Source organism: Notolabrus celidotus, chromosome 3 (genome assembly GCF_009762535.1).
Source record: "Notolabrus celidotus isolate fNotCel1 chromosome 3, fNotCel1.pri, whole genome shotgun sequence".
In the NCBI taxonomy this organism is placed as follows: Eukaryota; Metazoa; Chordata; class Actinopteri; order Labriformes; family Labridae; genus Notolabrus; species Notolabrus celidotus.
Window position 1 is genome coordinate 4,759,950 of NC_048274.1, and position 14,326 is coordinate 4,774,275.

A 14,326-nucleotide genomic window follows, 5' to 3' on the forward strand; every position below is an offset into this window, starting at 1 on the left:
TGATGAACACGTAAACGCTGACAGCCGTAATGGAAACATCATTTGAAGATTAAGTTACCACAGTCCCGTTACGTCACTGTTGTGTGTGGGTCGGTTTTTGTGTTTCTCAGTGTTTCTTACCAGCTTGTTGGAACATGACCATGGTTTGTGGGGTGGTGTGGACCGGCAGGGAGCGGGTCCTCTGCACGGAGCTGTGAGTCCGGCTGGGCATACTGTTGCTTCCTCCGGGGTTGGCAAACCACAAACCCTGAGGAGGAGAATAACAAAATGAAACAATGCAATCACTGCTGTGGGACTAACGTCACGATAAGAGGTCAAAATAACCAATTTGTTATATCGTGCCAGAAGGTGACAAAAATGATCACCGACACTAAAAAGGACAGGTCTCGATCATACTTCTAATTTTTCTTGTTCTTTTCAAGGGTAGAATCCTTGAGCAACTCATTGAATGTTATCCAAAGCCAAAAAGCAGCCACTCTAAAATCTTAGCTGCTGTTAGAGAAGAGTTACGTCCTCTTTCTGTCCTTCAAAATTCACAGAAAGTTGCCAAATTTCTTTGAGGATGTCTTATTGGGAATACCAAAGAGTAGACTAACATTTCTGATTCTGCTCTGAAAATGAGGTGGCTGAACTTTATTCAAAGTCTACATCATCCTTAGACTACATGGGCAGGTAAAAAACATGTTCAAGTTATCACTAAATTCTATTCTTGGGACTTATAAGCTTAAACTTTCATGTATGTACTGAATAAATGTTTGTATTATTTCAGCACAATAGATGTAAAGATTGTACAGTAGAATGTTCCTTATGAAGTAGAAATACATAGATCACCTTTTTTTACTGCACACAGGCATTCATGTGCTTCTCTCTCTTATTTGTTTCTGACAGTTCCTTGTGATAAAGAGAGATTTAAACTCATTATAGTTTTATTTTTGTCTACTCATGTGTGGTTCTACATTACACCATCACTTCCCTTATCTATAAGCTAAGAACAGTAGTCAACCAATGCTTCAGTGACCTCTGTATGACCTGGTCAGGATTAAATTTCTTTGATAAGATTTGATAAACACATAAATCCTCATCCTTCTTCAGCTCTCCCCTTACGTCACTTGTTTCCCTCATCGCTCCGACTTTCACAGATCAAAGAATTTTATGAAACGTGCAAGCTTGCAAGAAAGCACGTCTCAGATCAGACCACAACTTCTTCACATTTTCACCCCCCCACACTTCTGTCTGGATGTCTGGCCCACACCTAATGACAGTCTCAGACGCTAGCCACATGAATTCCTCTCAGTAACCTGCCTATTATACCCCCAACACCATCACCACATACCCCTCCCCTCACCTCTCCCCCCTGCCCTCCTCCTCCTCCTCTCCTCGCGGCCCTCTAATGCCACGGGCCAGGGAAAAACAGGAAATGCCTGTGCACTGTTCTCACTGCCTCTGACTGGCTCTCTCACTCTCTCTCTCTCATAGACACTCATACAAACTCTCGCTCTCTCTCTCTCCTATCGCCCCTCCTCCTCCAACACCACAGCTACCTCTCCCAAACTATGACTCACATATTTCCCTCCCTCCCACCCTCCTTCTCCCTCTTTCTACACACTCACACTACTGTCCCACACAAGACGGATCATAGTGAGGAGGAGGAACCGAGGTATTTCCTCCAATTGTAAAGGATGGGAGAGAGAGAGAGGGAAAACGAGAGAGAGAGAGAGAGAGAGAGAGAAAGAGAGAGGTTCACAATGAACTGGGTCAGCCCAGACCAAAGTGTGCCAGGTTGGGCCCGAAACAGCTCCACAGCTCCTCCTGTTTCAGAGTTCGGCACTGACGCAGAGCCTCTGGTATGTGGGGTGACCTTCCTACGAGTTCCATCCACCTCGCTTCATTGGCCAAACGGCAGCACTGCTCCTCTTCCTCACCCCACATTTTTTGGTCATGGAATAAAAAAGCCTATTTTAGGCCGAATACGTGCTGAAGAAGGAATTCTGCTGCCCAGGTTATTGTAAACATCCTGGAATGTATTATTTCACATTTCCAAATGTTCCTTTGTACAGTCACGAACACGACTGCTACTCAGCATTCCAGTCACTACACACACACAATGAGACCATGAATTCAGCTCGAGGTTTCCTGTCATAGATATCTTTAATTCAATGAGCTTTTAGGAAAATATCTGACCTCATCATCCTCCTCTGACATTTTGGACCAACTAAACTGAAGACGCTGCGACACACTTCTTATGAAAATTGATTTTAGGGATTCAACCAAGTCTGATGAAAATGCCTCGAGACGTTCTCTATGGAGAGGAGAGCCCAACCAAACCTTTTCAAACTGGATTCATGAATTCATTCATTAACTGTCTCTTGTCTATATTTGTATTGAGTACAAATACTAAACATTTGCTGGTAGACTTATAAAAGGTGGCTCAACAGAAAACAAAACCCTGAAGTTATCATTGAGAGCTTGGAGACTTCCCAAAATCTGTTTTTACCACTTTAGATTATTGACTATAAATCCAATGGAAGTGAAGATGATTATTAGCTGTAGCTTAAAAAAAAACAAAACAGTCCCAGACAAAAACTGTTTGCTCCTATTTAATAATATTGCATGTTTAGTATCAGATTGAGTAAAGTTATAGCGAATAATCACTGCCAAATTGTGAAAAAATTCTGGAAACTGAGGCCACAAGATCTTTTCTGGTTCTTGCTGTTTTAAAAAGGGTTGTTAAAGGTTGTCGTTCTGGGGCACTGGTGATGGTAATTGGTTACACTACATTGTCCGTAGGTGTGAGTGTGTGTGTGAATGGTTGTCTGTCTTTCAGTGTTTGCCCCGAAGTCAGCTGGGATAGGCTTCAGCCCCCCGTGACCCCGAACGGGTTAAGTGGTCAAGATAATGGATGAATGGATGGATGGTTGTCGTTCTGAGGCTGTGACTCACCTGTCTCCCCTGCTTGGGACCGGTGGGTGTGCTGCTGGAGCTGCGAGGTGTAGGTCCCAGCAGCCCTCCACTGCTCAACAGGTTCAGTCTGGCACCTGGCAAGCTCCTGGAGGGCATCTGGAACTGGCGGAGGCTCCTCCTGGCCGACACGCTGCCCCCAACACAGCCAGCGGTGGGGAGAGAATTGGACTGGCCAAATCGGCTGGATGAGACAAACAGTGACATATAGTTAAGCACTGATAGAGATCCTCATTACAAGTGTTGGATCTGTTGAAAACCTGTTCTAACAGTGTGTGAGTGAGCAGAACAGTCAGACCAAGAAGGATCTTGATACATGTCGTTGTTATGCTTTAAGGGGAATCGGTCAACTTCATGCAGAGTGGCTAAATTTAGCAGCATGTTTTTTTCTGTGAGTACTAAAGTAAAGCTATATCCAATTAGACAATGTATAACATCTTTCACTTGTTTAACCCTTTATAGCCATACACCTGAAGACTGGCTCTCTGGATCTTTCCCTACATTTAAAGAAACATCACATTTTAAAGTTTTATTAACAGACAGTAAAAGAAAGAAGATCAAGGCTACTGTCCGTCTACCTCCTCTGTGGTCGGTACCCTGCTACGTCGAGGAGGGTTTTCCTTGGAATGGACCGGAACAGCCTCTGGACCTGTTGTTTCCATGACAACAGCCTCTTCTTCTGCGTCTCAGTGAAGGACTGGAAGGGAGGGGGAGGGGAGAGCGGGCGGTATTAATCAGGGATGAAATGAGGCATGACTAGTGAGGAGCACAGCTGAGGATGTTTCAGGCACAATGTAAAGCTGTGACCACAACTGTCTTCATCACATACACTACCAGTCAAAAGTATTGAAACACCTTCTCATTCAAGGGTTTGTATTTATTTTAATTATTTGAAACACTGTAGATTAATACTGAAGACATCAAAACTATGAAAGAACATAAATGGAATTATTTAATTCATAAAAAAAGTGTTAAAACAAAGCAGAATATGTTTTATATTTTAGATTCTGTAAAGTAGCCCCCTTTTTCCTTCATGACAGCTTTGCACACTCTTGGTATTCTCTCAGTCTGCTTCATGAAGTGGTCTCCTCGAATGGTTTCTAATGAACATGACCCTTGTCAAGAGTTCATTTGTAGAATGACTTGCCTTCTTAATGTGTTTGAGACCATCAGTTGTGTTGTTCAGAGGTAGGGTTAGCACGCAATGGATAGCCCTATTTGACTACTGTTGTAATCCATATTATGGCAAAACCAGATTATTTGACAGTTTTGATGTCTTCAGTATTAATCTACAATGTTGAAAATAATTAAAATAAATAAAAAAACATTGAATGAGAAGGTGTGTCCACACTTTTGACTGGTAGTATATGAGTAGATGCAAGTTTCTCACATTAAGATACAAAATTCTGAACACAGCACAGTTGAACTATAACACAATCTTAAATTTAAGAGTCAGAACTTTGACAAGCAGAACTCCTCAATGATCGTCTGAATGTATCCTTTGTTTGACATTTAACTGACCTGATTTGCTTTTTAACCAACTTACAAAGATGATGAACTCTAACAGATTGTTGATGATACCCATCATTACTACAAGAATTATACATTAGTGTAAAAACAGCTGTGAATGTGTGGGACATTATGGATAATATACTTATACTGTTCTGACAATCTTTACTCAGAGTCTGCCTCTCTATGTTTTGTGTCATTAAGTTTCCATTTAGACATAAAAGTCTTTGGTGTGGACTTGGCCTAATGGTTAAGTTGCGCGCCCATGTAGCAGGTGGCCCAGGTTCAAATCTGGCCTCTATCCCGCATGTCATTCCCCCATTCTCTCACAGTTTCCTACACTATCCACTATCCTCTCCTCTATAATATAAAAGGTGTAAAAGCCCCACAAAATATAAAAAAAAATTAAAGTATTTTGTGTACTTCAGAGGAAGTCAGTACCTCATGGATGAGGCATTTGTCGATGAGTTGTAGGTAGGAGCTGATGTTGTCCTCATCTGACCTTGACACCAGTAGCTGAGTACAAACTGAGAGGAAAACAGGACAATAAGTCAAAACATAAAAATCTTCCAGTGGATGAAACACCCCCAGCAGAGCACCGGTACATGCTGCTCACCTTTTCCCATGACCCGAGTAAACTGGCCAGGTAAATCTCCCTCTGCAATGACACTTGAGCCTGATTCAGCTTCTCCTCCACCACTGCTGCTGCTGCTCAGGTGGGAGCCGGGCGCAGCACTCTTGCCCTCTGCGCTCAGCAGGGGGCGCTGCATGGAGGCCTCATCTCCACCGCTGAAGGCTTTGATAGGCGTCATGATCATCTGGTGGAGCTCCTGCAGCGGGGCGCGCAGGTTACTGCCTTCCAACACGTCCTGGTGGAGGGGAATGATTGAAGGGAGGGAAGTGCGGAGAGTAAGAAGGAGGAGATCAGAAAGATAGAACAAAAGGAAGAGATGTATGTAATATGTGAAATAAATGTAATGTAATCACATAAGATAAAATGTCTTCTTTGGATGTGCATGCTGAATGCTAAGAGACAGGGGGAAAAGAAAAGAGGGGAGACGTGCGATGTGTGAGTTCCTCCACTGCTTGAATGCATCATATTAGCCCCTCAACCACCCTCTTAAGAGCAGCGATATACATGAGTCTGTGTAAACCCAAAATACTGAGCAACAGGTGTCTTGTTTCCCCGGCCCTACAAATGCAGCGGTAACAAGTATTAAAATGAAGTGTTGGTGAAAAGGTTAAGTCTGAATTTAGCTGGCCCAAGAAGTTCCTCCTGTGGTGTGCCCTTGAGTGCCATTGTGTTGCTTTGAAGGCTGAATGGGGCGGCGTGGGGTGGGGGAGGATGATGGGTTTAAATTCAGAGCCCAAAACTCTCCTTCCTGGATTAGGTGTTCCCTCAGATGTGATCTGAGACACATCACACCGTCCAAGAATGAGCCCCCCTTATCACTTTCTCTCACAAACACAGAAAACGAGAGGTGGGGTCCTGAATAAGGTTATAACATCAATCTCAATTTGAAATTAGGAATGCAGCTGTATGAGGCAACTGAGTTATGATGAGTAAGAAGAGCGGAAAGAGAAAAGTCAGCCAGCGACTCTGACCTTTTCCAGGCTGCGAAGAAGATTCTGCCTCTCTTTGAGCTTCTGGATGCTGATTACAATCTTGTGTCTTGCTCCTTTGGTGACTTTCTGTTGGAGGGAAGAATTTTGTGTTTTCAGTGTTTCATCACATTACATCTCTCATGAGTAAAATACCGTCTTACTAAACTGATAACACTTCTGAGATAAATAAATGTGCAGAGCGGTAAAGATGATTTCACTTGCAGCAGGGGATCTGATTCTCTTTGTTTGATTCCAGCAAATAAATACCACTGAAGGTTAATGCATCTTCTAAACATGTCTCACTAAAGGTCTAGCTACGTCCAGCACATAGAATCATTGTCTTGTTGGAGTTCAGCACGTCTCAGAGTGGATATGCACCATCTCAGGTCAGATGGGGAAAAGCTTGCAGCACCTGGAGGAAGTCTACAGCTTCCTGGTGAGCTGCGTTAAATTTAGGTGCATCCTGTTTCAGAATAGACTCCTCAACGTCTTTAAGTTCAAGCACGGAAGACACTAAATTGGCCTCACACCGACAAATTCAAACCTGGAATCATTTTAATCTAAACCAGGCAGAGCGCTACAACTATCCCAATAGAACAACTAAATATGAATAAAGGTATATCGCTAGATAATCGTATTTTTTGATGTAAGAAGGTGTTTCTGCTCTTATTTCTAGCTCTTCCATAGAATCGATTTCTAATCTGACATCATCTGAGTATTGTCAAGCTAACAAATGATATAAATCTGAATCTGTACTGTGTTTGAAAATGTTAGCTTAGTTGGCCTCATTCCACATTTTACTTTGTGTATACACTGAAAAGTTACTGTAAAAACTCTTCCATGTTAAGATGTTGAGTGTAAATGTGTGTTTGTATCTAACCTGTGCTTCAAGCTGCTCTTCCGTCAGTGACATCATCTCATCGTACGTCATCGTGGAGAAGAGAGCAGCGTATTTGTGGAGACGGAGACTCTTCAGCCACGCGGGAACATCTGAGGGGCAGAAATCACAAACAAGCAAACAAACACTGAACACACTTTTCTTAGAAAATATAAGAATAAATAAGAAATAAAAAATCTTCATTTTACTTTAAAAAACTAAATACATGGTCTGTAGAAAGGGAACAACTGGAATGCATCTTAATGATCCCACATCAAATACATAATATATCACATGTCTGTCAGACACTGCTTTAATGCTTAAGTGCTTACGGATGCTCAGCTCCTGTTCTCTACATTCAAACTGCTGAGGGTGTTAACTAGCTGCTGAGCCAGCTCTGTTTCACTTTGCAGTTTACAGGAAAGCCCACTGCTTGATTTTCTTATTTGCTACAAGCTAATAACCGCAACAAACAAATCAAACCTTTGCATGCATATTTCTCCTGACTGAACACTGTTTTCACATGTTTACAAAATGTTTCCTTCATAAATCATCTGCTGTTCAATATTCATCTGCTCATTTTTGAGGACTCGCATTGAAATACTTGAAGCAGCTTTTAGAACTAACACATTGAATGACATCTCACCGTTCATCATAAGTGAGATGTCATTCCCAAAGACTAAGAACATGCTCACCTTCCAGTAAATAAAAGACATGTCAGCAGAGTTTGTACAGAGAAGGACAGTTGTCGACTAAGCTCAGATAATGTGTACTGTCATAGATTTTGAAACTAAGTATGTGATGAAAAATAAAAACATTTACCTACAACATATCTTGATAAATTGATACAGTGTTAACTAATCTAAATCTAAATCAAGGACCTTATTCTTTTTATTTTTATCTCAGGTCTGCAGTTAAAGACTGTTTGAGGTCTGTCTCTTTATCTGGATGTAGAGCTGGGCGATAGTTAGTTAGTTGGGGGGTGTAATTACAGGTTTATTTCTATCACATTTTTATCAAACATTTGTTATATTGATAGTGAGAAAAATTATATCATTATAATTATTGTTATCGAATTATCGCCCAGCCCTATCTGGATGACAGCAGGAAAAATCTATGACTACATGGACACATGAATGTTTGACTCTAATGCAAAGAGAAAGCTTCAGAGTAAGGTCACAGCGATCGACAGCTCTGGCCTCTGCTCCCCCTGACAAACTGCTCTGACTGGATCAACAACTTTCCAAAGCCTCCAGATGAATGTCTTTAAGGCGCACATAGCAGACAGTCCATGAGATCCTCCACTGATCTGTTGGGTTTCTCTCCTTGTTAACACTTACAGAGGTTTTTATCCAGGACAGGTGACAGTTTTTCCCTCCTCCTGAATCCTTTAAGAACATCACAAAACAACGAACGATAATGTGAACATTTGGCTGCTGGAACATGTCTGCCTCCCTTTAAGGCCAGAACATGGTATTCAGAAGTCATTTACTTTTTCATCAAACAGTTAAAATTCAGACTTATAAACACTACATTCAAGGAATCTACATTACTTAGAGTTACAATAATAATACAATTATTGAAATAACTTGGTACAGTTCAAATAAATAAGACAATAAGGTAGACAACTTGTTGCATGCGCTTTTTAAAGGTACTTTTGTAGTAAGGGATGGTTTCTTCATGCGAAAGAAGCATGTCTGGCCCAAAGGTGTTAGAAATATGTTTTAAAGTCACAAAGTAAATTAGCTAAACCAGTGCTGCCCATTCTATTGCACCCATGCTGTAATTTCAAGCGAATGTCTGTCAGTGACTTTTACTCTGATAGGGAGAAAAACAAACCACATGCTGGTCTTGAATACTGACCCCTCATGCCGCTGCCGTCCTCATGGAAGGAGCTGCGATGCAATGACCCTAAACCAGCCTCCTCCAGGTGCTCGCTGCCTCCACTGCCTGAAGACGCTATGCTGCTCTGGGGTGAGAGAGGCGCGTGGTCCGGGGCTGGGCCTCGAGCGGTCCGTAAATCCTCCTGTGATAGCCAGACGTGGCCCAGAGGCTGGTTGCTGGGGCCGCTCATTGGAGGCGTTAGAGACACGGAGCGTTTGAGGGGACTGTGCTGCTGGATGCCGCCTCCACTAGACAGGACTGCAAGACAACCAGACAAGACAGGAAGGAGCAGGCTGTTAGAGTGAGATCAGGCCGGAGAAAACATACTTCTATTCACTCATTTGTGTTAAATATCCCCAAAATGGTCATTTTGCTGTTTCTCAACATGATATTAAAGCAATTGAAGACCTATCTGTTTAGACTTGCCTCTGTTTAATGTGTTTTTATGTAATATTTTTATAAAGTGTAAGTTGAACAGCTAATATAAATGTCTTATTGTGGAGTGAAGATCAAAAGTTGATTTTAAGTCGTTTCCATAGCACAAAACAATTTCTAATCCACGTCCGACATTCGATCTTCACATCTTTAAATATAAAAGTATCATCATGGATTTAAAGTTATAACAAGACTCTGTTTGTGAGTGAACGACAGACAGCTGGAAGGAGGAGGAGGCTGCACTTACCCAGCAGGGTACACAAAAACACTTCTGGTATCTTATTTGTCTGCCACTGTTGACATCCAGACTTAAATAAACTACATCTCCAAAACAAACAACCTTTGATTTCCTGAGATGCACGTCTTAGCTCAACCTTAAAGATACATGCTTATTGAAACACCTTGAAGAAGATGAAGAAACTACCATTGACGTTGACCAAATTCTTTCACCCTGAAACAAAAATCTGAACGTACGAGTCTGTCTCCATCTTCTTTTCACTTTTAATATTTATGGTTTTTGCTCCTTGGGATGTTTAAATAATGTAGACTTGGCGGGGTCAAAGAGAGGTTGCTGTTATTCTTGAAACTGAAGTACTTTGAAGCCAACAGGAGCAGCTTGAACATCACAGAGTCCTCCTGGAGGTAAACAGAAAGAAAAGGTGGAGAGCCAAAGGGCTTTTTGCGTCGCCGCTCTGACGGGGTAAGCTGCCACCAATACTCCAGTCTCTCTTCTCCTCCTCCTCCTCCTCCTCCTATATGTGGTCCTCTTACTGTTGGCGCTATGTATAGGACTTCATGGGCCCCGTTTAAAATAGGTGCCCAGCTAACATTACAAGTTCCAGTCCCTAAATATTAGCCATTTTCCCTAAATACAGTCTCCCACAAAGGATGCCTTACAAGGGAAAGGACGGGTGGTATGTGCCGCTGTGGTTGGACTAAGGCTGGAAGTACGGGTGGGGGGTCAACAGGATGTGGTATCAGTAGCACACAGGTTGATGTGGTTGGACAATTATACTCCTGTTATCATCACCATAACCAGATAAACATAGTGTAAAGGGAGGAGGGAGGAGACTCAGTGACTCTGTTATAAATTAAGTCACTGTTGCATAAGCTGTGATCAAAATGTTTACGGATTCAATGATAGAAACTCAAAGATTTGATGCTTAAGGCGATACTGAAGCATACTTTATCATCTCTCCCTGACTTTGGTGCCAATTACTGGACACAGCTGGGTTGTTGTGTGAGCGTCACATCTTCATTAGTTAAGAAAAGCAAGTGTGTCCACCAACCCTCTTCTGATGTCCGGGGTAACTCTAGTTTATCTGTTGTGAAATCCTGCAGTCTTTTGTGTGTGGCCAAAGCTCCTAGGAGTCGAACATACAAGAGGATCTTTCTTGGAGCAGCGAGCAGAGCTTTAAATGTGTCTGTATTTATAAACCCTCAGCTGTTTCTTTCATCTCCCAGAAAAAAAAAACACAGGGCCTTTGCATTCTTGTCTTGAAATATCCTGCTCTGACCATAGTTATGTTCAATTTCCACAGCCCTGCCCTCTCTGTGTGTTGACTTCCACCTCAAACAGCCTCTGGAGCTGCTGTGTGGGTACTTCAGAGGGCTGTCGGCCTCACCAGGAAGTGTTGACTGTGTTGAGTCCATTCGGTTTCTCTCTGAGAGAATGTGGTGTGTTTGATTGTTTGGAGTGTACTTAAGAGTGTCTTTCATAAAATCACTGATAACTATATGAACAGTTGATAAAACCACAGAACATCTGCCTAGCATTTGGCAAAACAGCAATGTTAAGCACTACTGATATGAAAATAAGTTGTTGTAATAATATCTACAACCGAGAAAAACTAGTTTCAGAACCTTCTTTCTGATGACTGCAGCTGTGTGAAGTGTGAAACTGTTTCTGGGTTCGGGTCATCAGGTGGCCAAATAACAGACAGACTATCAGAGGGAATAAGTAAGTTTTCTTAGACAAGACTTCCACCAAGTCCGTGCCCGGTCCGTCTCAGATCTGTTGCAGTCCGGCTCCCTGCTCTCTCATCCGTCAACACCCACCGGTTGCGTTTTTGGAACGCAGCACGGAGCAGGACAACCAGATAGATGGAGTCATGTGACTGTGGTTTTCCAGCGGCAATCACTGAATCAAGAATTCTCCTTCTCCTCTCCTCATCCATGTTGTCTTTATGGTCGTCTGAAAACCTTTGATTTGATGACTCCTGGCCTGGCTCCCTTCAAAATGACATTTTGCTGTCATAGTTAAGTTAAAAACGATCTGACGAGAACACAGTGTTTTATACTGAAAATTAACCAGATGTTTTAGTTTTTTTTTGTTGCCTGACTTCCTGTCCCGCTCCATCTGCTCTGTTGAGATTGATGCGTCGCGTTCCGACCTGCCGGATTGGAGACTCAGCCGGAACGCAATGGAGTGGATCCAGTGGGAGTTAACATATTGACTAGAATAGAAACCTATAAGATACGTTGCTGTGACGGATCGGACACAGATCTGGTGGAATTTGGCCGTTATTGTCTTAAATTATTTTGAGAACATCAATCAAACACTGACGTCTCCTCTCAGCTAGTCGTCCCTGCATCTCCCCAACACTCACACACTCAGGGGTTGGACCAACACAGAAAGAAGGGCATATTTCTCAAGCTTGTTTTGGGAGAATTCGAAGTTTCTAACTTAAAAAGACAGAAATAAGAGTTAAGATTGATTTGCAGGGACATTCATCATGTCAGTCACTCGTTTAAACCTTTTATGGACAACTTCAATGATCCCAGCCGTCTCCGTCCCCACCACAGTTGATGATATGGGTAAGAACATAAATGGAGTGTTCAAGGCCTTTACTTACTTGTGTTACCTCCTCCACCAGTTCCAACTGTGTTGATGGTTGCCGGCACAGAGGATGATGGGTAGAGAAGGAGGTGCCCGTTCTCACAGCCCTGCTGCTGATGCCAGCCTCCGCCCAGCCCTGAATCTCTGGAGCCCTGCCACCCGTTGAGGCGGTCGTCCGAGCCGTAGCGCTGGTGGTGCAACGAGTAGAGATTGCCTGATGAAGAGGTGTTCGTGGAGGAGGAGGATCCAGATGAGCTGAGGGTAGACGGAGGAGTGGACTGGTGGTGGTGGTGGTGCTGCCCAGATGGGGGAGGTCGTTCCAGTGAGTCTCCTCGGGCAGCGGCTCTCTCCTCCAGGTGGTTGAGCCAGAGAGCCAGAGCGGCCCGGTCTTCCAGGGAGGTGGCGGGGTGGATGAGAGCGTAAGAGAGCAGCTGGCGAGACTCCTCCAGGTGGTGGCCATGCTCGATGGTGTGGGCCAGGATGCGTGGCAGCAGGCGCATGTACTCGCTCTTGGCTTCAACGTTGCCAGGTTTGAGCAGCGGGAGATGGGTAAGGACGAGGGAGATGACCCGCTCCTTCGACTCACCCTGCCACTGGCTGATCACGCCTGGAGGAGAACACAAGACACCACAGCATTAATAAACAATCATAACCAGAGCCCCGAAACTTGATATTTAGAGATGTCATGACATTAACCTTACAAACTGAGTCTGAAAAAGACTCTTAAAGGTTTCTCATACACAAAGTTTTTAGTAGAAGTTGAATTTGAGGTCCCAGCCTCTTCAGAAGAAGAACCCGGGCTCGTATGCATGTCCAGCCATTACACAACCGGGACCATTAGTCTTAACGTACCGTTATGGAACGGCCCATTTGGCCGTAGCATTAGCCGCATGCACGACTGCAAATAATTGGCCAATTAACTAACTGTGCCATGAAAGCAAGGCTGGTGCAAAACTTATATGTCCAAGGAACCTCCTGGAAAACCCCTATCCAACAAATTCGAAGTGCGCATGCCTACTACACATAAACAACAATAAACATGGCGAGCGGTACCAGTGTGACTGAGGGAAGATCAAGAAAAAACAATATTCAGCAGAAGAAATGGACATTTTATTACAAGAATATAGAATGAACAAAAGTTATTATCAGCAAGTCAATCTTCAAAGATAAGAAACAAGGAGAAAGGGAAAGTTTGGCCGAAGATCTTGAACCGGGTAAATGCGTGTGGTGTAGAAGACCTAAAAAATTAAATAAGCAACATGAAAGCGTCTTTGAGCAACAAGCACCGCCACCAACATGGTACAGGTGGAGGACCACCTGTCCCCCCATTCAAGGATGAGGACTTGTTAATGGAGTTGTTTGGGAAGGATTCACTTCCCAGTATTGCTGGTAGGTTACCTAAGAATGATGTTCAGACTCATTCATGTGAAATAATCTACAGAAGTACTTTTATTTACATGGTTATGATTTGGCGTCTTGAACGGTAACACATAAGCGCAATGTCCACCATCCTTTAAACAGCCTCACAGATGCGGTAATCCTGCCATTAACACCTGTAATGGTGGAGTCTACCGCCAGTAAATGTAATGCTTTGTTTGGGCGTTAACCTGGCTCATGCATACCGCTAATTGAATTGTTTTCACCATTAGTACAAACAGCCCGTTTTCATTGCTAATGTCTGGACGTGCATACGGGCCCTGCTGATTATCAAAGTCATCGAAAGCCAGAATTTGAACGTCCAGTTAAATGACATATTTGAAATTGATGGTGTTGTGACTGGAACGACTAGGAAAACATTCAGCTGGTGAACATCATGAGTGACTGAACTGGAAAAAAAGAAGCAAGACGTTGAATCAGCTTGCAGAATATTCATGTTGGATTTCTGTTTACAAAAGTATGAGTCAGATTCATCCCTACTAATAACCATTAAGCCATTTAATTTGAAGTTAAATGCAGGCGTCTGATTGGGTGAAACACACGACCCAAGATTTCAGCCAATCACAGGATGCTTCTGCACAATATCAAGGCTCAAGCAAAGGAGAAGCTAATTGATAGATGAACAGATGGATTAGCGGACACATGTACTTCTAAAAATAGGCGACACAGAGATGATGTCAGGCTCACTGCACAGTCATCCTTCTAATCTGCTGTTTGCTCCAAACACTTGTGCTCTGCTGACGCTGGCTGCACGGCTCTATACATAACCTGCAGGTCATGGA

The 14,326-nt window shown here is 43.1% G+C and overlaps 1 protein-coding gene across 6 annotated transcripts in view; it reads right to left on the minus strand.

Annotated features, from left to right (window-relative positions):
• Positions 1–14,326, minus strand: part of samd4a (sterile alpha motif domain containing 4A) — a 60,359-nt gene that overhangs the window by 14,515 nt on the left and 31,518 nt on the right. For 5 of the 6 annotated variants that reach the window (XR_004630902.1, XR_004630901.1, XR_004630900.1 and 2 more), the window contains exons 3-12: positions 12,124–12,714; positions 8,813–9,091; positions 8,290–8,337; positions 6,953–7,062; positions 6,073–6,159; positions 5,084–5,336; positions 4,909–4,994; positions 3,537–3,655; positions 2,941–3,142; positions 121–247 (exon numbers count right to left, since the gene is read on the minus strand). Coding sequence is in view for 2 of the 6 variants with exons in the window: in XM_034681020.1 (XP_034536911.1) it covers positions 121–247; positions 2,941–3,142; positions 3,537–3,655; positions 4,909–4,994; positions 5,084–5,336; positions 6,073–6,159; positions 6,953–7,062; positions 8,290–8,337; positions 8,813–9,091; positions 12,124–12,714 (1,902 nt within the window). In the remaining 4 variants the exon portion in view is untranslated. The remainder of the gene's footprint in view (positions 1–120; positions 248–2,940; positions 3,143–3,536; positions 3,656–4,908; positions 4,995–5,083; positions 5,337–6,072; positions 6,160–6,952; positions 7,063–8,289; positions 8,338–8,812; positions 9,092–12,123; positions 12,715–14,326) is intronic. The other variant, XM_034681021.1, reaches the window with a different exon arrangement.